Source organism: Chiloscyllium punctatum, chromosome 2 (assembly GCF_047496795.1).
Source record: "Chiloscyllium punctatum isolate Juve2018m chromosome 2, sChiPun1.3, whole genome shotgun sequence".
NCBI classification, from domain to species: Eukaryota; Metazoa; Chordata; class Chondrichthyes; order Orectolobiformes; family Hemiscylliidae; genus Chiloscyllium; species Chiloscyllium punctatum.
This window is the reverse complement of record NC_092740.1, coordinates 31886594-31911213: the sequence shown is the minus strand read 5'-3', so window position 1 is coordinate 31911213 and position 24620 is coordinate 31886594. Positions and strand designations below refer to the sequence as shown.

The 24620-nt window shown below is 39.2% G+C and overlaps 1 protein-coding gene across 2 annotated transcripts in view; it reads right to left on the bottom strand.

Moving 5' to 3' along the window:
* trappc11 (trafficking protein particle complex subunit 11) overlaps window positions 1-24620 on the bottom strand; it is a 75111-nt gene that overhangs the window by 10074 nt on the left and 40417 nt on the right. The window contains exons 18-30 of one of the 2 annotated variants that reach the window (XM_072594800.1): window positions 24320-24450; window positions 23583-23738; window positions 22026-22213; window positions 17784-17932; window positions 10549-10670; window positions 7836-7955; window positions 6740-6805; window positions 3787-3943; window positions 2201-2312; window positions 1885-1976; window positions 1227-1360; window positions 880-1047; window positions 263-736 (exon numbers count right to left, since the gene is read on the bottom strand). In XM_072594800.1, the coding sequence (XP_072450901.1) occupies window positions 692-736; window positions 880-1047; window positions 1227-1360; window positions 1885-1976; window positions 2201-2312; window positions 3787-3943; window positions 6740-6805; window positions 7836-7955; window positions 10549-10670; window positions 17784-17932; window positions 22026-22213; window positions 23583-23738; window positions 24320-24450 (1640 nt within the window). In that variant the 3' untranslated portion in view covers window positions 263-691. Of the gene's footprint in view, window positions 1-262; window positions 737-879; window positions 1048-1226; window positions 1361-1884; window positions 1977-2200; window positions 2313-3786; window positions 3944-6739; window positions 6806-7835; window positions 7956-10548; window positions 10671-17783; window positions 17933-22025; window positions 22214-23582; window positions 23739-24319; window positions 24451-24620 lie in introns of those variants that run through there. The other variant, XM_072594792.1, reaches the window with a different exon arrangement.

The window sequence follows — 24620 nt, the reverse complement described above, 5'->3', positions numbered from 1 at the left end:
GGTCTTTATCCAATCTTGATTTGGTCCAAATCTGGCCCTCATTTATGTCACTGGTGGCTGAGATGTTTCAAATATGGAATTAAGTTTAATTCTTAAAGTTCCATAATTAAATTTTAAAGGCACATCATAGTTTCTGAATCAGACATTCTAGATACTTTGTGCAACTTCTTTTCATCAGGTGAGCAGTTACATGCAAATTTTGCCTCATTCAAAATCTAGATTTAGTTAACAGTGCAACAATCAAATAACCTGCGCACATAGATTGCACTTGTAGATGATTTACTGAAATATTTTCCAGCAGCACTTCTCAAACACCATAAAAGCTGCATATTACAGTTGAAAATTTACAGTAGCATATATTCCAAACACAAAGATCATATCACTTTGGACTTTAACAAATCAAAGTTCATAATGAAATCATGTAACAACGTTTGCAAATAATTCTTAGTGCATTATCAATCTATTCTTGTTTACAAAACACTAATTTCAACAACTAGAAATGTTAAGCTTTTATGCCTCCCTGGAGACTTGCAAGCAAACATATGTCCAAGCAATTTGTAAAATATTTGACTGTTGTAAATGCTGCAGCTTTAGTCCAAATAGCCAGGTCATTTTATACATCCGTGAATAAGTTTCCATTTGTTTCCGAGTTACGACCACTTGATTTTTATTTCACACGAGAGCTTCTCCGTCAAGCAGCTACAACAATTACTTCATTTGCTTGCCGACCCTGTGGCTAAAATGAAATCAAAACCGAAAAGTTATATCAACAGCTTTTGGGTAAAACTAGAATAAAAACTTTCCTTGTACTCATGGAACACGTGGATAAACCATCATGTGACCGAAGTGAAACAAAATTCAAGTGTTTAGTCAGTGTACCTTTACAAAAATGTGTGTGGGAAGAAATCTGCGCAATAGATCATTGGAGATAGCAGGAAACCGTGATAAGCTTATGCTAAGACCTGGCAGTCGCTGGTAACCAGCCATGAGTGGATAGAAGTTGTACAATAATTCTTGTTCAGTGTCAGGCAGAATTCGTAATCGAACCTTGGAAAGAATGCAAAAATAATTAAATTTTAAAAATGCAACTTCTGGAGGGCTGAAACAAAAAACAATTACTTTTCTGGAACAACAAATATCTTTATTGTTGCTCAATTCTTCCACCCTTAAAAATCTTTAGACTTATCTACCCACTTAAAATATATTGACAGATTCAAAAACAGTACCTGCTTAAGACCAGAAAACATGAATGCATCATTGGGCTCCACAAAAATCTCCACATCCTGCACTAATTTGGTTCTGTTTTGCAACCAATATTTGACTGGTAGTGACTCACGAACTCTACCAAACGATGGGAGCTCTTTCAAAGAAAGCAAAGCAAGCTAGTGATATAGTTGCAAATTTAGTTCAACTGCTGCATCACCTCCATTAAAGTAGAACAACTGCATATTTATACACAAAATTTAATGCAGACACCTATAGACACATGCACATATTAATTGGATGAGATCTATGTAATAATCTTAATTAGTAACAGAACTATCAAGTAACAGGTTTTTAAACATCCCCTCCCTGACCATTAGAGAATTTCTACACTTAAAATACTGTAATTGTTACGATCTTTGTCATGCCAAGCATTTTGTTTGAATGAATTAAGAATCAGAATTACTCAATGGCTATGATTTAGGCACTGAGCAAGGGTATATTTTAGATATAAATAGTGCTTCCTTACTTTTTCCTTGAGATATTATACAAGACTTAAAATGTATTGTTGATTAGGAACTCCCGCAGGTTATCATTGGTGTTGCATTCTACACTCAGTTCTCAAAATTTTTAAATGAGAGATTTTGTGCATATAATGAATAGTTGTATAAATTAGTTCACCTGCATGAACAAAGAGCGGAATTGTGTCCACAATCACATGGGGTAACGTTATCACTGTGTTGACAACAGGTATGCTTTTAGCAGCAGACGTTCTATCAACAGAACATACCATAAGTAAATGCTGAAAAACACGGGTTTTCTGTTTTCATTTGCAACGAGAACAAAAACTTAGAAAAAGGTTAGATTTCTGCTCCAAGGCCATGCCTATCTAGAAGGCGAGTGGCATTTTAAATTTGCATTATTACCAAAGCAAAACAGTCTTCCGTTGATAGAGCCAAACTCTCCATTTTTATATGGCAAAAAAAAGATACTGTGCCTTTTCCAGGAGATTATATAACGACCCGAGGCAACTCCACTGTGGTTTGTAGGTGCTGGTGGACACTGCAAGCAGAAGCACTCACTGGCACACTCTCCTGTCTGTAAAACCACTGAGAAAAAATAGATTTCAAACACTGAGCAATTACAGGAAGACAAATCACAATTGAATTCGTGGCATTTTACATATATCATTGATTGAGATTGAAATATTGAGTATTAGCCAATCATTTTGTAGCAAGCAAAAATACAGCTTTAGCTTGAACACCTTTTTAGGAAAAGCCCCATTTTCAGTGAGTCTTCTCTTTTTCTCACTTTCCCCCAACCCTCACCTCTCCCCATCTGTTTCTTCTGCAGGCATGCATGTAACATAACCTCCCTCAAGGGAGGTGATAGTCTAGTGGTATTATTGCTGCACTGTTAATCCAGAGACCCAGGTAATGTTCTGGGGACCTGGATTTGAATCCCGCCATGGCAGATGGTGGAATTTGAATTCCATTTTTTTTAAAATCTGGAATTAAAGGTCTAATGATGACCATGAAACTGTTGTCAATTGTCAGAAAAACCATCTGGTTCACTAAAGTCCTTCAGGGAAGGATACTAGGAGAAAGTGAGGACTGCAGATGCTGGAGATCAGAGCTTAAAAATGCGTTGCTGGAAAAGCGCAGCAGGTCAGACAGCATCAAAGGAGCAGGAGAATAGACGTTTTGGGCATAAGCCCTTCTTCAGGAATTCCACAGGGAAGGATACTGCCATTCTCACCTGGTCTGGCTACATGTGACTCCAGACCCAAAGCAATGTGGTTGACCTAACTGCCCTCTGGGCAATTAGGAATGGGCAATAAATGATAGCTTAGTCAGTGATGCCCTCATCCCATGAACAAAGTTAAAACAAAATCAACAATTCTTTGCTTTACAGAGAAAAATGTGACATAGTATAATCATAGTTGAATTGCTGCTGACCAGCTACACTTTAAATGTTGACATAGACCCCTGAGGCAATGAATAGACTTCTAAAAATGTTGCTCCAAAGGACCTTCAATAAACAGAAGTGATGCCAAGCAGTGAATGTCATCCATTTTGAATGACAAAGATTGCTCAAAGATTTTTTTGCAAGTATTAGGAGATTTACAAGCATGCATAGAAAATTATTCTCCCCGTGTCTGCGTGGGTTTCCTCCGGGTGCTCCGGTTTCCTCCTACAGTTCAAAAATGTGCAGGTTAGGTGAATTGGCCATGCTAAATTACCCATAGTGTTAGGTGAAGGGATAAATGTAGGGGAATGGGTCTGGGTGGGTTGCGCTTCGGCGTGTCGGTGTGGACTTGATGGGCCGAAGGGCCTGTTTCCACACTAAGTAATTGCACATTAACCTATAGTGAACCAGCTAGCCATCCTTGTGGAACCCACAAGTGAAGCCTCAAGTGAACAATTACTCTTCGAAAACCACTCAACAGTGTTAGAGGACAACGTTGTCATGCTCAAACAGGGCATATGGCTGTGGTATACAGTGTTAAAATGAAGAATGCATTACGTCCATAAATAAATAACATTAAACGAAAAAAACCTTTACCCATTAAGACAGTTATACCTTGAGCTAGCTGCGACTCCATCTGATCAACAGCAGTCATGGAAGGTGCAAGTTCCAGTTTGCTGGTTACAATGGTGAGTGACCATGGAGAAGCACTCAGGATGTCCATCATTAAAAGAAATGGAATATCCGCAAACACCCAGTCCATGTGTTCAAACTGGAAAAACATGTTTTATTTTAAAAAGTCAGCATACTGCCTGACAACAATATTAAAATGTATCAAGAAACTAATTGAAAACTCTTGTTGAATAACAATCATACAACCACCCACAATTAAAAAAATGCATAAAGCTTAAGATTGAAGAGGTGGAATGGTCTTTTAACAAGCATAGAACAAATAATTTTTGTTATTCTATTTAGAATTTGAATGATGATCTCTAGTAATACTTTATCTCTTGAACAATTTTTACAAAACCATTATCGATAAAATTAAATAATTTGTATCCAGAAAGTTGTCAATGATATATTTTCGAGGCCAAGATTTTGATTTGGCACACTTCAGTAACTTACTTTAAATCAGTGTTTACCAGTTACAGATTATTAATTTATGCTGTTAATTCAATACTGATATGCAGGCTGAATTTCAAACTAACAATTAAACTGTATGAGATGGAAATAATCTAACCTAATATTTGTGGTGTTCAGATCCAATCCTAAGGGAAGATAAATGTGCAACAGAAAACTGCCATCAACTCTCAAAAAGTTGTGAAGCAGCTTTGAGCATTTATTCAATATAACCCAGCTCAAATTCAGAGTGAATAACAGTGGCAATGGGTCCAAAATTCAATCACTATGGTACATTATGAAAATAAATTACTGTAAATGCTGGAAATCTGAAACAAAATACTTGTGAAAAAGATAAACAGGTCAAAGAGCTGCGATAAAGAGAAAAAAAAGGGAAGATTTGAGTTGATAATCAATCATTTCAGCTCCAGCTTGACCAGAAATGTTATTTAAGTTACTCTCTCAATAACTGCTGTCTGATCAACTGGTTTTCCAATTTTTTCTGCTTGCGTGTGTTCAATTTATAAATTATAAAAAAACAAGGTAGGCCTGTAGTACAGTAGCCAGGCACGATTTGTTCTATGTTTTTACAGCTACTAAAATGACCCAAAGCTTCTGCTCAGAGTCACCTGACCTGCTCTCAAAGGGGACAGCATGCAACACCAACTACATATATACATCATAGTTTCCAACACTGTATTCAATTGCATTGTGTGTATCTCAAACAATGTAACACTTGGATCCTGGAGGCAACAACAATCATTAATATTAAAAATCTTTTTTTGTTGATAAAGTGCCATTTGATGGAACTGATCCAAGGAATAAAGGTCAACAAGCGAGGAGGATTACTCCACTAATGCTGTGAGATCTGAAATTCTCCAGCATTTTATTTTTATTTCAGATTTCAACCATCTTTGCAGTACTTTGCTTTTAATTGGATGAAAGTATTCCTCTTTTATCTGAAAGAGTTACTGATGCTGTTTGTGATAGTATCCTTAAAATATATGGGGTGCCTCACCTAACAGGGCAAAAGTTAATAGTCCCAAGAAACTTGGATAAGTCAGTTGGTTTATCTTGTGAACAGCAGATTCACACAAAATCCAGATCCAGGACTGATCGACACTCTGTGCCAAGTTAGCTCATCTCAGCCTGAGTTTCTGCGATCCTGAGTTAGGGAGGGAATATTGGCAGAGCTCTCTCATTTCTGTTCATCTATAACGGCTACTAGACATTTAACTGTAGATACCAAGCAGGAAGAGCATCAGTTGTGAAGCTTATGAACATGGTTCACAAAAATAGAACCAATTGGGTTTGGTACTGGATGAAACCTAGAACGTGGAGAAAGAACAAATGCTTTGAAGAGTGGAGGGTGGGGGGAAAAAAGTCCCTGTTCTCACACTGCTTTTCCCAGCATGGCTTATTTTTGTTTTGATAACTGGGAAAACTGGGGCCTCTGGCGCAGCCACTGAACACATGAGATCATCAGAATTGGTTCTAGATGCCAAAATGTGAAGCAGCTGGAAAATATATCACTATCTATTTTACAAAATGGCTTTCTTCAATGAAAACTAAGCAACCAGCAACAATAGAAAATGGCAACATAGATACCAGAGATATAAATAGAGTCATAGAGATGTACAGCATGGAAACAGACCCTTCGGTCCAACCCGTCCATGCCAACCAGATATCCCAACCCAACTTAGTCCCACCTGCCAGCACACAGCCCATACCCTCCAAAACCCTTTCTATTCATATACCCATCCAAATACCTCTTAAATGTTGCAATTGTACCAGCCTCTACCACTTCCTCAGCTCATTCCATACACGTACCACCCTCTGTGTGAAAATGTTGCTCCTTAGGTCTCTTTTATATCTTTCCCATCTCACCCTAAACCTATGCCCTCTAGTTCTGGACTCCCCGACCCAAGGGAAAAGACTTTGCCTATTTACCCTATACATGCCCCTCATAATTTTGTAAACTTCCATAAGGTCACCCCTCAGCCTCCGCCACTCCAGGGAAAACAACCTCTCCCTATAGCTCAAATCCTTCAACCCTGGCAACATCCTGTAAAATCTTTTCAAAATCCTTTCAAGTTTCACAACATCTTTCTGATAGGAAGGAGACCAGAAGTGCACGTAATATTCCAACAGTGGCCTAACCAATTACCTGTACAACTGAAACATGACCTCCCAACTCCTGTATTCAATACTCTGACCAATAAAAGAAAGCATACCACACGCCTTCTTCACTATCCTATCTACCTGCGACTCCACTTTCAAGGAGCTATGAACCTGCACTCCAAGGTCTCTTTGTTCAGCAACACCTTCTAGGACCTTACCCAGCAACTAAATGTTCACCTAGTATAGTTTCAATAAAACTGCCTTTGGAAATCTTCAGATTAAAGTAAAACCATAGAAATCAAACAATAAAATTTGTTCTTGTACTTACCTTTGTGGAAACAAACTTCGCAGTAACATCAAATGGCACAACTGTTTCAATAGTGATGGTCTCATCCTAAAACAAAGGAAACTTCAATAACTTTGCAGTACTGGACCCAAACATTTACAAAGCAAATCTAGAATCTTTCAAGTTTAGGAGGAGGCTACGTGGCCTATCAAACCTGCGCCAGCTTTTTGACTGGCATGCCCAATTTTCCCCTACTATTCTCTTCAAGAACACATCAAATTGCATCATTCCATGAAATAGAATTTTTGCAGTTGGGCTAATTATGTAAACATGAAATAATTCATCCACATTTTTGACATGGAACATGTGTTATCATATGATCACATTCTTTACTTTGGTAGAGGATAGACAGGAATATGGTGTTGAAGCCACAAAAAGGTCAGTCAGCTCAAAAGACTAAATGGGACTACTCCTGCTCAAATTTGTAATTTCTTATCTCTTTGGTTATTAGGTGCACAAAAATAAAAGTACCTTTTTCTTTAAAAATAAAAGAAAAATCTACTTAGAATACTTTTAACAAAAAAGTAAATCTAAACAGTTGGTTGTGACTTACGATGCTTATGAAATCCCCAGGCAGGCAACCTCAACAATTCTAAGTATTGTAAGTAGTCAAGTATTTATGCTCATTGATAAGGTTGCTTGATTTTTCAAAAGCTAAGTTTTAAATTGCAAACAACATTACAAGGGTATAAAGAAAGACAGTTTTGCATTTATAGCATCTTTTGCAAACACCAGCATGCTAAAACATATGAAGCAAACTTACTGCTGTCTTAGAAGAAATTGGGCAGCCAACATATACTCAAAGAGTTATTAAAAGCAATAATAATTTATATTAGTGATGTTGGTTGATGAATAACTATTGTATAGAAAACAGCAGAAAAGACTGATCTTTTTCAAAGTGGTATCACGGGATCTTCTGGGGCCACCTGAGGACAGACTGCAATTTTTATTCACGTCCTCAGAATGAAGCTTGAACCCAAAGTCAAACAATGCATACGTTAAAAATATATTTTACATTCTTCACCTTATCTTACACTAAGGATACTGGAAAAATAATATGGAGGAAACCGTCACCAACCTTATGGCATTTGCAAACAATTTCTTTGCCCTCAACAACGGTAGTAACAACATAAGAAACGTGAACCAAAAATATTCTTGAACCAACTTGTCCACATCGGATGTGCAGTGCTTTTTCCACCTATAAAAAATATTAAATGTCAAAAAAAAATTATGTAGTAACCAATGTTATTTAAAAATGAACATCTGCATGCCACAATTTGTTAAAGGCTTTGAGAGCAGGTAATAAAATTTACTATGGCAGCTGTTCATCAACACAACCCCAGCGTAAAACTGAGACCTGCGGATGCTGTAAATCAGAAACAAAATAGAAATCGCTGACAAACTCAGCAAGTCAGACTGAAGTTCTGAGGAACAGTTACTCGACCAGAAACGTTAACTGATTTCTCTCCACAGCTGCTGCCAGACCTGCAAACTTTTCCAGCAATTTCTATTTTTGTTTCCAGTGTAAAGCTGCTATGCAGTGAAGAAAACAAAATCTGGTACTTTCACATACCTGACAATTTATACTTCTGGAAGTTAGATTTCTTCCATTTTTCTTAAAATAATCTGAAGCAGTAGTTAATTATCAAAATTCAATCACCAATAAGAATAAAAAAATGGATGCTGAAATAAGGTAAATGTAAGCCATATGTCAGGACAATAGCTTCCTTAATTTGTCACTTTTTATATCGCAAACTCATGAATGGACCTAATCTGGCCATTTTCACTCCTGAACAAATGCAGAGAGTTTACCACAGATTACTTGGAAGGGCAGGTATCGCAAAACCTTGGAGAACAGGTGAAGCTAACTACTATGCAGTAGCAACATGTGAGATGTTCAAACAGAAGCAATTAACCTAAAGAGATCTACCTATCAAACAAGCGTGGACTATGAATCTCTTTGATAGTGCCACACTAAGTATGTCTCAAAGACTGGTGGATTATATCAAGCAGCAATTTCCTTTGGCTATTGACAACAGGAAAAGTGCTGTGTCCAACAAGCTTATGCTTGCAAAACTCAAAAGACTGTTCAACATTAGATGTAATTCCATAATTGGATAATAATTGTTACATAATCTTGTGCGCTATGAATTATACTGTCCAACCGACTAAAGATTGCCACTTGGACTGAATATATGTAACTTTCAGGATGCACATATTAAAAAGCAATATACTGCTTTGTGCAAACAGGAAGAACACAAATATACACATTATGCCTCTTTCTACTCAACAAAATAGACACCAACCATTTGCTGGCTTATTCCTTAGAGCAATGCCTTAACTAGAGTCAATAGGCCTGGTTTAAATTTAAACAAAACATTACAGTTATCCAATCAACCAGGGTCAATTTGACGACCAATCACCTTGCACTGTTCATTCAAAGTAAAGATGTTTATCTCTTGTATTCTCTTCCACACATCAAGCTTCAGCTAAATAGGTCTTTCCTCAGCAAAACTCAAACTTACCACATGGCTAAAAAAATGCATTTTGCTCATGACATACAGATTTGGGTGCTTTTTAAACAATACCCAACTTTGAATGCAAGACAGTTCAATAAAATGCGTTCAAATATTTGGAAATGCACAAGCATAATCAGAAACACAAGTTTTCAATGAACTTCCCAGAATCTCAGGTATATTAATTTCTACTAAAATGGTTACACTCAAATGGTTAATCTGAAAGCACTGCAAGAATTCTGACCAGTTAAAACAGCTGAACATACTAAGTGCTCTTAGGTTATTGTGGGTGCATTAAAATGAGAAGGCTGAAGGAATAGCACAGAAATTAAAAACTAAACAATTTGCTGCACAACATTTGGAGATCAAGACTGACTACCGAGAAAAATGTACGGAGTATCCCTGAAGACAATAAATCGGGTTGTATACTTTGGGATCTGTGGATGCTGAGTAGGAGGAAATAAAAATGTCTCCAAAGGTGCCAAGGTCAGAGTGATGACATCATTGGAGAGAAAAAGTCAAGATATTCTTGCTCAATATAATTTACAAGTAGCAAGACAAGTTGCCTTAGTATACAAGATCAACCTTTTATAAATGCAACATTAAGGAAGGCAGCAAAATAAGGTTTTTAATGAAATAAGTTCAGCACATATTTTCATAATTCCAGAGAACACTAGTTTATATGCTTTAGATTTATATGCTTTGCCAGTGTGCTGAGCATTGCAAGAAACAAAGCCTACATAAGTCCGTGAGGCTATTGCTTTTCAGAGCATTTGAAGGGAGCTGGAAAAAATTAGACAATAGTGAATGAGGAAAAAAAAAGGAGGAAAAGCAAGAAAAAGTAATGGCTCAGGAACACTGGTTGATGCTCTTCTGCTCCTTGCTGAACATCTGCTGAGGAACTAAATATCAAGGTGAAGCCAAAATTCTGGCAAAGAAAAATTAACAACGCAAACACTGATCACCAGAAGGAATAAAAGTTCATAATTTTCTTTAAAAAAATACATTTTTATTACTGAAGCCAGTAATAGCTGAGATTGAAAGGATCATTTTTGGAGAGCATGAACTGAGCTGGAAGCTTTACCTGTCACAGTACATACAAAGAAGTGACAGGCGCAGTACCCACAATCACTAAAATAGTTGGAAGCAAAATTTCTCAAATACAGATACTTGATGGAAAGGGCTCTTCATCTGGAATACACATTGTTAAACAGGTCCACCTTTCTCCAAGTGTGATCTAAACTTTTCATATAGGCCCATTAAAAGGGACTTTACCATTTCTCCTGGGTGCAAGTCTCCAATAGGAATATCAGGAAGCAATGCAGGATGAGAATCATCGCACATCTCAGTACCATCAAGGGTGACGTGGGTTGTTTGAGTGAGGTTGGCATCTTGGCCTGGAAATGGTTTAGAAACCAATTTTCAATGTTTGTTCACAGAAACCCATATCCATTACAGCTCAGCAAAAGTTTGTTACAGAAAGCAAATAACTTAGCACATTTAGATACAGGACTAAAATTACAAGTTCCTTAAAAATTCAAAGGGATTTGGACATTGCTGGCTAAGCCAATTGCATATCCCCAATTGCCTAGAGGGTACTAATGAGTTATCCACAATGCTAGAGGTCTCAAGTCATATGCAAGCCAGACTATGTAAAGATGGCCGATTTCCATTTAGATTTTCTGAAAGGTCATTAGTGAATCAGATTGGTTTTTACAACAAGCAAAAGTGGTTACACGGCTGCAAATTGGCTAGCTCATCATTTCTCATTTCCGTTGAATTCAAATTACATCAGCTGCCAAGGTAGGATTGGATATGCCCCATAAGCTGAATTCGAATGGCATTAGCACACCAATCTCAGCATTGACTTCTGGGTTCTGGAGGTCATTACCTCACTAGCCCCAAAGGCCCACACACACAGTAACAAAATTAGAGGGAACATTACTCAAGTTACCAGAACATTGATCTGGAGTTCTGGATTACTAGCCCAGTGACATTATCGCTATGCAACCGCATCCTCAGCAAGTTCAAAGGCAGTTGAGGGCCATAGATATTTATAGCTATTGAATATATGTTTGTGCCCCTTAACATACAAAAGGCAGCAGAGGACTAGAATAGGAGCAAGTGTTACATATATGTTGCTTTGATTCAGAAAAGGATTACAAATAAGGAACAAGAGTAGGTTTCTCAGTCTTTGACCATTCAATAAAATCATGGCTGATATGATTTTAACCTCAACTCTACATTCCTGCATATCCTCAATGATCTTTCAGCCCCTTGATGATCAAGTATCTATTTAACTCTGCCTTGAAAATTTTTAAGGATTCTGCATCCACTGCCTTTTCAGGCAAAGTATTCCAAAGGCTCAACCCTCAAAAGAAAAAATATGTTTCCTCAGCTGTTTTAAATGGGTGTCCCTTATTTTTAAACTATGCCCCCCAGTATAGATTTGCACACAAGCAGCAGCATCCTTTCAACATCAATATCTTTTACATATTTCATTAAATCTCCTCCCAACCTTCTAAACTCCACAAGATACTGGCCTAATTTGTCTAGCCTTTCTTCATTAAGCAATTCACACATTCCAGGTAGACTCATAACACACTGAACTGCTTCCAACTCATTAAGATCTTTTCTTAAGTAGTGACCAGTATTGTATACAGTACTCCCAATGCAGTCTCACCAATGCCCTGTTTTTGGTGGTCTCAGGCAGGGGGTTGGGAACCAAAACAGAAGATATAGGTTAATAGGATATACAGGAAGAGCCAATCCAACAACCATGGTGAGGGAAGGAATCAAATGATCAAAATAGGAGTTGAAAGTTGGAGTAAATGATAGAGGTGAGGCTCAGTGCTATCTGGGATTAATAAATAAGGATGGAGAGCGTGGAAAGTACAGTGCACAAAAAAAAATAGAAGAGAAAGACAAAGCAGTAAAACTTATTTAAAAACTTTATACCTAAATGCACACAGTGTTCAGAATAAAGTTGATGAGCTGATGGCACAAAGAGAGACAAATGGGTACAAACTGTGGGGATTACTGAAAAGTGATTATAGGAAAATCAGGACTGGGAGTTAAATATCCAAGCGTATTCAATATTCCGAAAGGGTAGACAAGAAGGAGCAGGACGTGCAGTACTTTAAGGCTGTATTAAGAAATGATATTGGTATTAGGGGTCAAAAATGTTGAATCAGTCTAAATGGAAATAAAAAGCAAGGGTAGAAACCCCTTGCTAGGGTTATTTACAGACTCCAAATGATATTTCCGAAGTAAGGCATATTATAAACCAAGAAATAATGAGGCTTTGAGAGAAGGATACAATATAATTATGGATGATTTGAACATGCATATTGATTGGATCAACCAGCTGGGCAAGGGTAACCTCGAAGAAAGTTTCATAGAGTGCATGAGGGACTTTTTCTTACAGCATGGAGCCATCCAGAGAACTAGCTGCTTTAGATTTGGTATTGAGGAAGAATAGATAAATGATCTTGCAGTTAAGGATCCTCCTGGAAGGAGTGACCACAAAATGCTAGAATTTTAATTTCACATTGAAAGAGTGAAGACAGTTGCATGCGAGTGTTATAGCATTCGACAAAGGTAATTAGACAGTCCTAAGCAAGGGGTTGGCCCAAGTTGACTGGGCAAATATATTAAAACACAAGACAGTTCAAGAACAGTGGTAAATACTTGGGGAAATACTCAACTAATTAAAGTACATCCCGGAGGGGAAGAGGAATTGTAAAAAGGTGAAAAATCATCCATGGCTTAACAAGGAAGTTAAAGATAAAAGCAAAAGCTACAGTTTATCATACTGCAAAAGTTAGTGGCAATCTGGAGGATGGGGAGAACTTTAAACATCAGCAAAGGGTTACCAGAAACGAGATCACAAGAGCCAAGATGACCAATGAAAGGAAACTAGCAGAAATCACAAGCACTGATACCAAAAGCTTCTATAAGTTAAAAAGGAAAACAGTCAAAGTAAATGTTGATCTTTAGAAGTCAAAAATGGTGAAATAATGATGGCAAACTTTGAAATTAGAGGCACTAAATCAATATTTTGTCTGTTTTCACAGTGAAAAACAATTTTTTTCCCCTAAAACTGCAGTTAATACAAAGGAATTTAGTGAAATTACTTAATTATTTCTCCCTAGTTATAGTAAACAGATGGGATTAAAGGTAACTAAATCCCCAGTGCCCGATGGCCTGCACCCAAGAGTATTAAAGGAGGTGGCAACAGAGACAATAGATGCAATAGTGATGATTTTCCAAAATTCCCTGGATTCTGGAAAGATACCAATGAATTGGAAACATGCTAAGATTAGATCCCCTACAGTGTGGGAACAGGCCCTTTGGCTCAACAAGTCCTCACCAACCCTTCAAAGATTAACCCACCTAGACCCATTTCCCTCTGACTAATGCAGCTAGCACTATGGGCAATTTAGAATGGCCAATTCACCTGACCTGCACACCTTTGACTGTGGGAGGAAACCAGAGCACTCAGGAAACCCGTGCAGACACAGGGAGAATGTGCAAACTCCACACAGACAGTGGCCAGAGGCCAGAATCAAACCTGGTTTCCTGGTGCTGTGAGGCAGCAGTGCTAACCATTGAGCCACCGTGCCACCCCTTTGACACCCTTATTCAAAAAAGGAGATAGCAAAAAGTGGAAAACCTTCAACCAGTTCACTTGACCTTAATATTTTAAAAAATTCATTCACAGGATGTGGACACCACTATCTAGGCAGCATTTATTACTCATCCCTAATTGTCTAAAGGGCAGTTAAGAGTCAACTACATTGATGTGGCTCTCGAGTCACACGTAGGCCAGACCAGATAAATATGGGAGTTTCCTTCTCCAAAGGAGGTTAGTGAACCAGATGGATTTTTCCAACAATGAACTTCTGTAGTGGGAAAGTTGCTGGAGTCAAAGGAGAGATAACTGAACACTTGGACTAACAAAGCTCAAATCACCAGTGTCAGCAGTTTCATGAAGGGCAGGTCATTCCTGACAAATTTGGAGTTCTTTGAGTATATAACTTTCAAAATGGATAATTGGAATCTGGTAGATGTGGAATATCTCTACTTCAAGACAGCATTTGACAGGTGCTACTTAAAAGTCTGATCTGGAAGGTTAGATTCCAGGAGGTTAATTGACTTGGATAGAGAATCGGTTGACTGATAGAAAGCAGGCAGTCAGGAAAATGGGTCTTTCTCCAGAAAGCGAACTCGAACTAGTGTGGTACAATAGGTTTCAGTTCACGGACCTCAACTATTTACAAACTATAAGAATGATCTGCAAGCAGGGACAGAGAGTGTAACATAACAAAGCTCATAATGACACTAAAATAGGTGGGAAGGCAGGCAGTGAAGAGGAGTTTACAGATGGATATTGAGAGGGTAGGAGAATGAACCAAACCAGGCAAATGGAGTTTAATGTGGTTAAGTGCGAGGGTGTCTATTTTGGCTCGTAAAATGAAAAGACTGATTATTGTTTAACTGGGAAGCAGATTCAAAGTGTGTCAGCGCAGAGAAATCTAGATATTTTTGTGCATGAATCATAAAAAGTGGGTATGCAGGTGCAGCACATAATGAAGTAAATGGAATCCTAGCCTTTATTGCAAAAGGACTGGATTATGAAAGTAATATTATTAATGTTATATAGGAGTCGATGAGACTATACCTGGAGTAGTGTGTCCAGATTTGGTCTCCTTACTTGGAGGATGTGGTGGCTCTAGAAATACTTCCACAATCACCAGTTGACTCCAGGAATGAAAGGGCTGTTGTATGAGAAGTGGTTGAATAGCTTAGATTTGCACTCGCTGGAGTTCAGAAGAATGGTTGGGGGGGGAAGAATCTGATTGAGGTATATAAAATGCTGAAGGGGTTTTGATAAGGTCTACGTTGAACATATCATCCCAGTGAGAGAGAGTCTCAAACAAGAGGTCATAGATATTGAATAAGAACAGGACATTCAAAATTGGAATGAGGAGGAACTACTACTTTCAGAAGCTGTGAATCTGTCAAACTCACTGCCAGAGTGCAGTGGAGGTAGAATAAATCAACAGATTCAAGAGATAAAAAGAAATATTTCTGATGAAAAGCAGGATAAAAGGACAATGAGGAGCAGGCAGGCAGGAAAGAGGAATGTAGACCAGCATAAGATCAGCCCTGATCATGTTAAATGGCAGAGCAGGCTTGAAGGTTTGAATTGCCTACTCCTGCTCCTAATTCCCATGTTCCTCCATAACTAAAGCATAACCCCCTGACTTGTCTATTCAATTTTCCCTCACAATAAACCATAACATTCTATCATCATTCCTGATTATTTGCCATACCTGCATACAAACCTTCTGTGAATCATACACTAGGGCCCCCAGAGAGAATCGGAGTTCTACAATCTCTCTGATATATGTTTTTAAATTTTCTGCCAAAACAAACAATTTAACACGTTTACACATCATACTCCATTTGTCATATCTTTTCTACTCACTTAATCCATCTGTATCTCTTTGTAGGTTCTTCTTCACAACTCACTTTCCATCACATTTAGCTACCATACCTTCAATCCCTTCATCCAGATCACTTATTACAAAAAATTGAAACACCAGACCAACCCCGATGGCACACCACTCGGCCTTTAAATGCTATACTTATTTCTAATCTTTGCTTTCTGTTTGCAAGTCAATCTTCTATCTGTGACAATATGATACCTCCTACAGCATGAGCTTCTATTTTCCATAATAATCTTTGATGTTGCACCTTATCAAATAAGTTCTGGAAATCTAAATACAATACATTCACTCATTTCCCCTTCATCTGCAGCACAAGTTACTTCAAAGAACACCAAGGAATTAGTTAAACATGACTTCCCGTTAATAAAAACATGTTGTTTCTACCTGATCACCTGGAACTTATCCGAGTGCGAGGTTATAAAGTCTTAGTAATAGCTTCTAACATTTCCTTACACCAAATTTATAGAATCCAATCCAGTTGGGGAGAGTGAAACCAAGATAAAATTATTTTCTCTGTGGGGACAGTGCATTGATTTGTTCAGTCTGACCCCTCTCTCTCAGCATATTACTGCTCCCTATTTACATAGATACCTCTTAAAATCAGCCTGGTTACATGTTACGACACAGTTAAGAACTTGAACAGCAGTCTTTTTTTTAGATTAGATTAGATTACTTACAGTGTGGAAACAGGCCCTTCGGCCCAACAAGTCCACACCACCCCGCTGAAGCGTAACCCACCCATACCCCTACATCTACATCTACCCCTTACCTAACACTACGGGCAATTTAGCATGGCCAATTCACCTGACCTGCACATCTTTGGAGTGTGGGAGGAAACCGGAGCACCCGGAGGAAACTCATGTAGACACGGGGAGAACGTGCAAACTCCACAGAGTCAGTCGCCTGAGGCGGGAATTGAACCCGGATCTCTGGCGCTGTGAGGCAGCAGTGCTAACCACTGTGCCACCATGCCGCCCGTCTTCTAACAGAGGCAGGGACACCATCACTGAGCCACAAGAGCCCTCTTCCTATTTATGCACACTTGATTAACCTATTTACCTTAACCTTAAATAAAGACATCAACAAAAATCATTCATGATGTGTGATGAGATATTCAAGATGTACGGTAAGTGCCAGATAAAGGTTTTTTTTAACCTTTGATATGAATTAGCAGCCAGGTCAAATAGTCTACTGTTTATAACTGCATTTCTTAGTGAAATCATATACAGAGGGTGTTGAATTTAAAAAGTCCTGCCATTGCTTTTCTCAAAATAAAAATGACTGTATTCCACAACTACTAAATTCTCACGTTTTCATTATGGTCATGGATCAGCTTGAATGAGGCGCATTGATAATTTTCACCGTACTTCTTCCAGCACATGACTGTTTACCTCTCTTTCGATGCAAATTGCTTCATATTTCCACAGCCCATTGCTTAAATACATACACAATACCGTAGCAAGTTTCAGACAAAATTGAAATAATCTTTCATTCATTCAGGGGATGAGTGCATCATTGGTGAACTAGTGTTTATTGCCCATTTCTAATTGCCCTTTAGAAGATGGTGAAGAGGAACCTCTTCAGCTGCTGCAATCCACTTGCTGTAGGTGCTGGCAGGGAGAGTGTTCCATGATTTTGACCCAATGACAGCAAAGGAGTATCAATATATTTCAAACTTAGGATGGTAAGTGGCTTGGGGCAAAGTAGCAGGTGGTGGCATTCTTACATGGAATTTAACTTTGCTTCAAATGTTCACAGCCTGAAGACTGAAAGCTGTAAGAAACAACTCTATACAACTGAAAAGCTCATGGAACACTTCGCTGTCCAGGATGAGGAGTCAATTCCAGCTGTTACACTGGAGTTGGCATGACACTGGCTAAATGTGCAACCACTTCTGATTTAATGTGTATATTAATACTCTGGATAATTTATCCCATTACAGACATAAATCCTATAAAAGAAATCCTGGTGTATCAAATCTACATATTTGCATACCTGGTTTTAAACCTGCTGTGAGCTTGATGTCTTTTGCAGTGGTAGCTTCCTGTGACTGTACAGTGACTGCTAAGCAATACATTTCATTGGTCAAGGCAGGGGGCTCATGTCGCAGCTGAACGGATATTCTTGGAATTCGAGAAATCACCCTTCAATTGTGAAAAGAAAAATAATGAAAGCAGATCATTGCTGACAGGGGTAAACATTTTGAGCTGAAATCACTCATCCCAAAGCAGTAGTGCCACACAGAACACAAATGATCAAATCAACTACAAAATGCACAAAAGGAAATGTCTGTAGATGCAGAATTAGAGAAACACAAAATGAACCAAATGGTGAAAGCACACCCCTACATTATTGAACTGGAAACAAAATTATGTCAAGCTTCAGAAACAGCTGGTCACCACACAAACTATATTCACTTTGAAAACTGTTTTCTCTATGATCAGTGGAAAGTTAAACCAGGAAAACAAAGATTTCCAAAGCTCCACAGAATAACTTTACCTACATTCTAATAAATGAGCAAATTGCAGAAAAAAAATTGCCAACATGATAATGTTTTCCTGACTTAATTTTGTAGCATTTGATTCATTAACCTATAGTTAAAGCTCAGGGTCTTTCTTTTCCCTCTTGTCCAGATTTTCACAGATGCGTATATGTGGAATCAACAATCCTGAGGGGACAATGACCAGGAAGTGGTTTGTTGTTAAATTTGCTCAAGACATGATATTTAAACTGGAAAAAAAGCTGGACTGTTATTGTTAATTGATAACAGAAAACTTTGTTCAGTATCTATAATAATCTTGAAAGATGAATGCTTTTGATCTGCTGCATGAGGTTTAAATGAGTTGCTCTGTGGGATTACAACCTCGCACCAGATTATAATGGGAATAAAGGATCAGTATCACCTTAAATTTTAAAAATTTGCAAAGACGGAGACAAAAAGTCTACAACAGTAAAAAAAAAGCTGCCTCTAGTTTTGTGTTCAAGCATTAAATCAGGTCTTTAAAGTCCAGAGTGTTTGAACTGAAAAGGAGAGATAGAGGGAAAGAAAAGCATTGCTTGAAAAGATCACTGACTTGACACCGGTCTCAGGTCTTCCCTATTTGGTTTATGAACTTTATTCAAAACTTTTAATAAGCTTTTTAATAAAGAGCTTGAAAATCATTTCAGTTCATCCACCATTTTGGGTACATTACAGGCCCTAGACAAAATGTTTGGGTAAGAACTAACGTGTGCTTGACAAGATGGAGAGGGGGATATACCAGATATTTCAGGGATGAAAATGTTTGGTTACAAAGCTGGTGAAGCTGAAGCTGTTCTCTTTGGAACAAAGAAGAATGAGGGGAAAAATTAAAACAAGTCTAGAAGATTAGAATACATTGAGGTAAGCCAGCTACAGATGTCAAATTTTGAAAAGGAGATACAGGGCTGAGGTGGAAGAATGAACAAGAGATGCACCATTTTTAGAGCAAGCAGTACTGACTGTGAACTTGTTGCCTACACAGGTGGTAGATGTGGAGATGTTAAATGATTTTGAAAGGAAATGGAATTGACAACGGATTGAAATAAAATCGTGGGGCTATAAGAATAGAGCAGGTGAATGGATTTGTGTCCGTTGCTCGGAGAGCCAGCATTGCTTCAATGATCTGAATATCCTCCTTCTGTCACAAATTAAAGGTACATCACTAACTTGTTCCAGCAGCCTTTCTGCATTGATAATGCTAGATGATCAACTGCTCGTTTCTGTTTTCTGCTAATAAAGAAACATTTGCTAAAATAAGATTCTTCTCCAGAAAGGAGATAGTGAGGACTCCAGAGGCTGGAGTAGTCAGTGTTAATAAAGTGTGGTGCTGGACAAAGCACAGCACTCCATTCAACCACTCCCTTCCAACCCCAACCTCATCATCAAACTGCCTGACAGGAAAGGCATGGTGGTAGTATGGCACACCAACCTCTACATCGCCAAGGCCAGATGCCAACTCACTGACACCACCTACCCCTTTACCATGACTTCATTTCTCATCACCAAACCATCATCTCAAAAACCATCCACAATCTCCTCACCTCAGTGATCTCCCATCCTCAGCCTCCAACCTCATGGTTCCCCAATCCCGCACTCTCACCTAAAATCCACAAAGCTGACTGGCCCAGTCAACAGATTGTCTCTGCCTTCTCCTACCCTGCTGAACTCATCACCACTTATCTCAAATCCGTCCTCAGTTTCTTCCTCTCCAACCAACCCACCTAGTCCCCCTCCACCAACACACATTCGATTGATGGAACTGGTCCTCACCCTAAACAACTTCTTTCAATCCTCCCACAATCCAAAGGGGTGGCTATGGGTAGTCGTATGGGTCCCAGCAATGCCTGCCTCTTCATAGGATATGTGGAACAGTTCCTCTTCAACAGCGATAATGGCACCAACCGCCACCTTTTCCTCTGATACATCGATGACTATCCACGAGGAGGGTAAACAGCTCATCCACTTCAATACCTTCCAGTCTGACCTCAAGTTCACCGGGACCATCTCAAACACCACCCCCTCCCTTACCTGGGCCTTCCCATCTCCAATGACTGACTTAACACTGAAACTACTTCAAACCTACCAACTCCTATAGGACCTTGACTACACCTCCTCCCACTCCCACTTACTCCCAATTCCTCCGCCTCTGCCATATCTGCTCCTATTTCCAGAACCACAATTTCCCCTAGTCCATTATCAACAATGTCCTCAATTCCATCTTCTCCATTTCCTGCACGTTTGCCCTTGAAACCCCACCACAAGGATAGAATCTCCCTGGTCCTCACATTCCACCCCACTAATCTCCAAATCCAGTGCAGCATCCTCTGCCATTTTGCCACCTACAGTCAGACCCATCACCAAAAATAGATTTCCTTCCCCCCTCCTATTTGCATTTTGCTCATGAAGGGACCATATTAGCTCCACACTTCCCACCAACTCCCTCTCCACACCTGGCACCTATCCCTGCCACCATAAGAGGTGCAAAAGCTATGCCCAAACCTCCCCCTCACCTCTGTCCCAGGCTGCAAAGGACCATTACAAATCCGGCAAAGATTTATTTGCATATCCTCAAACCTCAGTTACTGCATTTGTGTTCTCAATGTGGTCTCCTCTGCAACGCAGAGAAGCAGTACAAACTCGCAGAATGGTTCAGGGAACATCTCTTGTCTGTATGCATCAACCAACCCCACCTTCCGATGACCAACCATTTCAACTTGCTCTCCCATTCCACCAATGACATGGCCATTCTGGGCCTCCTTCAAATAAGGCCACCTGCAAACTAGAGGAGGAACACCTCACCCACTGCCTCAGGAGCCTACAACCACACTGTGTCAACAATGAAATCACCAGTTTCCAAATCTCCCCTCCACATCCCGTCCCAGAGCCAACCCACTAACTCAGCAATGCCCTCTTGACCTGAACTAACCTATATGTCAATCTTCCTTCCCCCTATCTATCACCATCCCACCCACCTTTGCACTAGCCGAACACCATTCCTCCAATTCATTTTTCAGACTCCTTCCAGTCCTGAAGGACCATCTTGCTCCTCAGATGCTGTCTGACCTGTGCTTTCCCCAGTGCCACACTTCTTCTCCAGATATCATATTACATTTTTGCGTAAGTCCAAAGATATGCAGGTTAGGTGGATTGGCCATGCTAAGTTGCCCAGAGTGTCCAGTAATGTGTGGACTAGGTGAATGAGCAATGGGAATTAAGATTACAGGGATAGGTTTTTTTTGGGGGTGGGGAGGTGGTGGTGGTGGTGGGGAGATGTGTCTGGGTGGAATGCTGTTCGGAGGTTCGGTCTGGACTCGATGGGCCGAATGGATTGCTTCTACATTGTAGGGATTCTATGTAAAACATGTAGAAACACTAATACAGTTCCATGAAGGAGGAAATAACTTTTAAACTGCAGGTTTGTACAAGCATGTATTCTACAATTTTTTCATTTTAAATCTATTTAGGGTAAGGACTGTGCGATCTCACTGATCTTGCAAAAGCAAAATTAAAAATAAATTGCATACACAGGCTAAGATTCTTTTCTGATTATGTTATTAAAGTTTGAACAACTTCTTATTGCCAAATCCATGTACACAACTGCAGACAAACAGGACTGTTCTTTGCCTCAGCTACAGTATGGCAATTGTGAATGGTATGGATAATGGATAATGGATATTCGTGAGTTATTGTATCAAATAATCCTTTCTTGTACTCACATGGTGCTTGCCTGTATTGTAACGCTGTCCCAACATACTTCATTGCCCGGCAACTTTGGTCTCCGTTTAAAGGATCGAGTGGCCTGCAGGGCCTCCTGACATGATGCAGCATCTCCTCCTCCACCTCTCCAGTTAAGTATCACACATCTGCCAATATCACTGCCGAGAACCAGGTCTACAGAAGTAATCTGATAGCACAGACAGTAGAAATAGCATCTAATTTTAGGATCAGAATTTACTCAGCAAACATTGATGGGAAAAAAAAACAATATTTTCAGGAAAACAAAAAGGGACAAAACTGATGTTACCATGTCCAGGGATAAAACTAATACCAATTATCATTTAAATACACATGGTTTATAGCCTAATGTGATTATACATGGGAAGTCATGTCTCACTAACTTAACTGCGTTTTTTTGAAGTAATGAAGAGGACTGATGAGGGCAGAGCAATGGGAATAATCTATATGGACTTCAGTAAGGCATTCAACAAGGCTCCTCATGATAGACTTGTTGGCAAGGTTAGATCACATGGAATACAAGGAGAACTAGCCATTTGGGTACAGAACTGGCTTGAAGGTGGAAGACAGAGGGTGGTCACAGAAGATCGCTTTTCAGACTGGAGGCCTGTGACCAGTGGAGTGCCACAAGGATCAGTGCTGGGGTCCACTGTTTTTTGTCATTTATATAATTGATTTGGATGTGAACATAGGAGATATAGTTAGTAAGTTTACAGATGACACCAAAATTGGAGGTGTAGTGGACAGCCAAGGTTACCTCAAAGTACAACGGGATCTTGATCAGATGGGCCAATGGGTCGAGGAGTGACAGGTGGAGTTAATTTAGATAAATGTGAGGTACTGCATTTTGGAAAGGCAAATCAGAAGAGGACGTATACACTTAATAAGGTCCTGCGGAGTGTTGCTGAACAAAGAGACCTTGGACTGCAGGTTCATATTTCCTTGAAAGTGAAGGCGCAGGTAGATAGGATAGTGAAGGCGGTATTTGGTATACTTTCCTTTATTGGTCAAAGCATAGAGTATAGGAGTTGGGAGGTTATGTTGCGGCCCTACGTGACATTGGTTAGGCCACTTGGAGAATATTGTATGCAGTTCTGGTCTCCTGCTGCAAGAAGGATGTTGTGAAACTTGAAAGGATTCAGAAAAGATTTACAAGCGTATTGCCAGAGTTGGAGGGTCAGAGGGTGGTGCGTGTATCGAATGAGCTGCCAGAGGAAGTGATGAAAGCTAGTACAATTATAACATTTAAAAGGCATCTGAACGGGTATATGAATAAGTTTAGTAGGGTTTAGAAGGATATGAGTGCTAGCAAATGAGAGTAGATCTATTTAGGTGGTCTGGTTGGCATGATGAGTTGGACTGAAGGGTCTGTTCCCATGCTGTTCATCTCTACGATGCTTTGACTCTACATACAAAGATGAAGTTTCAGTACAGATGTAGCAAAATTGATTGCAATTGTTATCCATGTACAATGTTTCTTACTCACATTATTTGCGTTCAAGAACAGAGATATTTCAAACCATTAAGTAAAAACTTACCTCCACTTTCTTTCCAACATCTTCAGTCCTAGCAACAAATTTGAACACATATTGCCTAGTTTTACCAGGAACTAAGCACATAGTTCCCTGAGATGAAGCATCTAAGATGTCAGATGTTTGATAGGTGTCTTCTATTACACAGTGTTGGTTATACTCCTTAAGAAGAAAGACATTTGCATTAAAATATATTACATTTGCAACTGGGTCCACTCCAACATCGGAGCACAACTGCTCGGATCACTTTGGTTAGTGGTACAATACAGAAAATCAAATCAAAGTCTCCCTAACAGGAACACCAAAAAATATATGCCAGAGCACGATTAGAATGTGAAGCTTGCTGCCCAAAGGAGTAATTGAGGTGAGGCATAGTGAGTTTAAGAGAAATCTAGGCAAATAAGAGAAATGCATAATATGACCATCCTTCCAGACCAAACCGTCTCAGAGTTCATGCAAGGGTACTTAGAAATTCTAAGTAAAACAACACATCTTATCAATGGAACGCTCAGGTAGGACCATCCTACCCACCTATTTGGTGGCTTTAGCACCAAATGAGTGCAAATTGTATATTTTTATGTCATTACACATTTAACCACTGAATCATAGTACAAAGTGTGAACTTAATCTTCTGAAAAGGAAGCAAGAGCCCTACTACTGAGCCAAGCAAACAGATGGGTGAAAAACGTGCTGTTACAGACAACTAAGTCTTATCACAAGAAAGGATCTAAACGTTATCTCACCTGGTTGTTAAAACAGACACAGAGCTTTGAAAATCTGAATGGATGAGGGCAATGAGCTCGAAGGTATACATGGATTTGCACAGGGTCATCAACATGGAAACTTGGAGCCAGGAAGCGAGCTTTACATTCAACTTCAAAAGAAGAAAAAGTTCATATAAGAAAGTAAGAATCAAGCACTGACTGCTCAGTGAGAAACAATAAATTTAAAGAATGTTTCATGCTTGGCAATGAGATGGACATGTTAAATTATAACCAAAAATGGTACAATGAGAACTGTTCACTCCGTCAAAAAGTTTTTAAA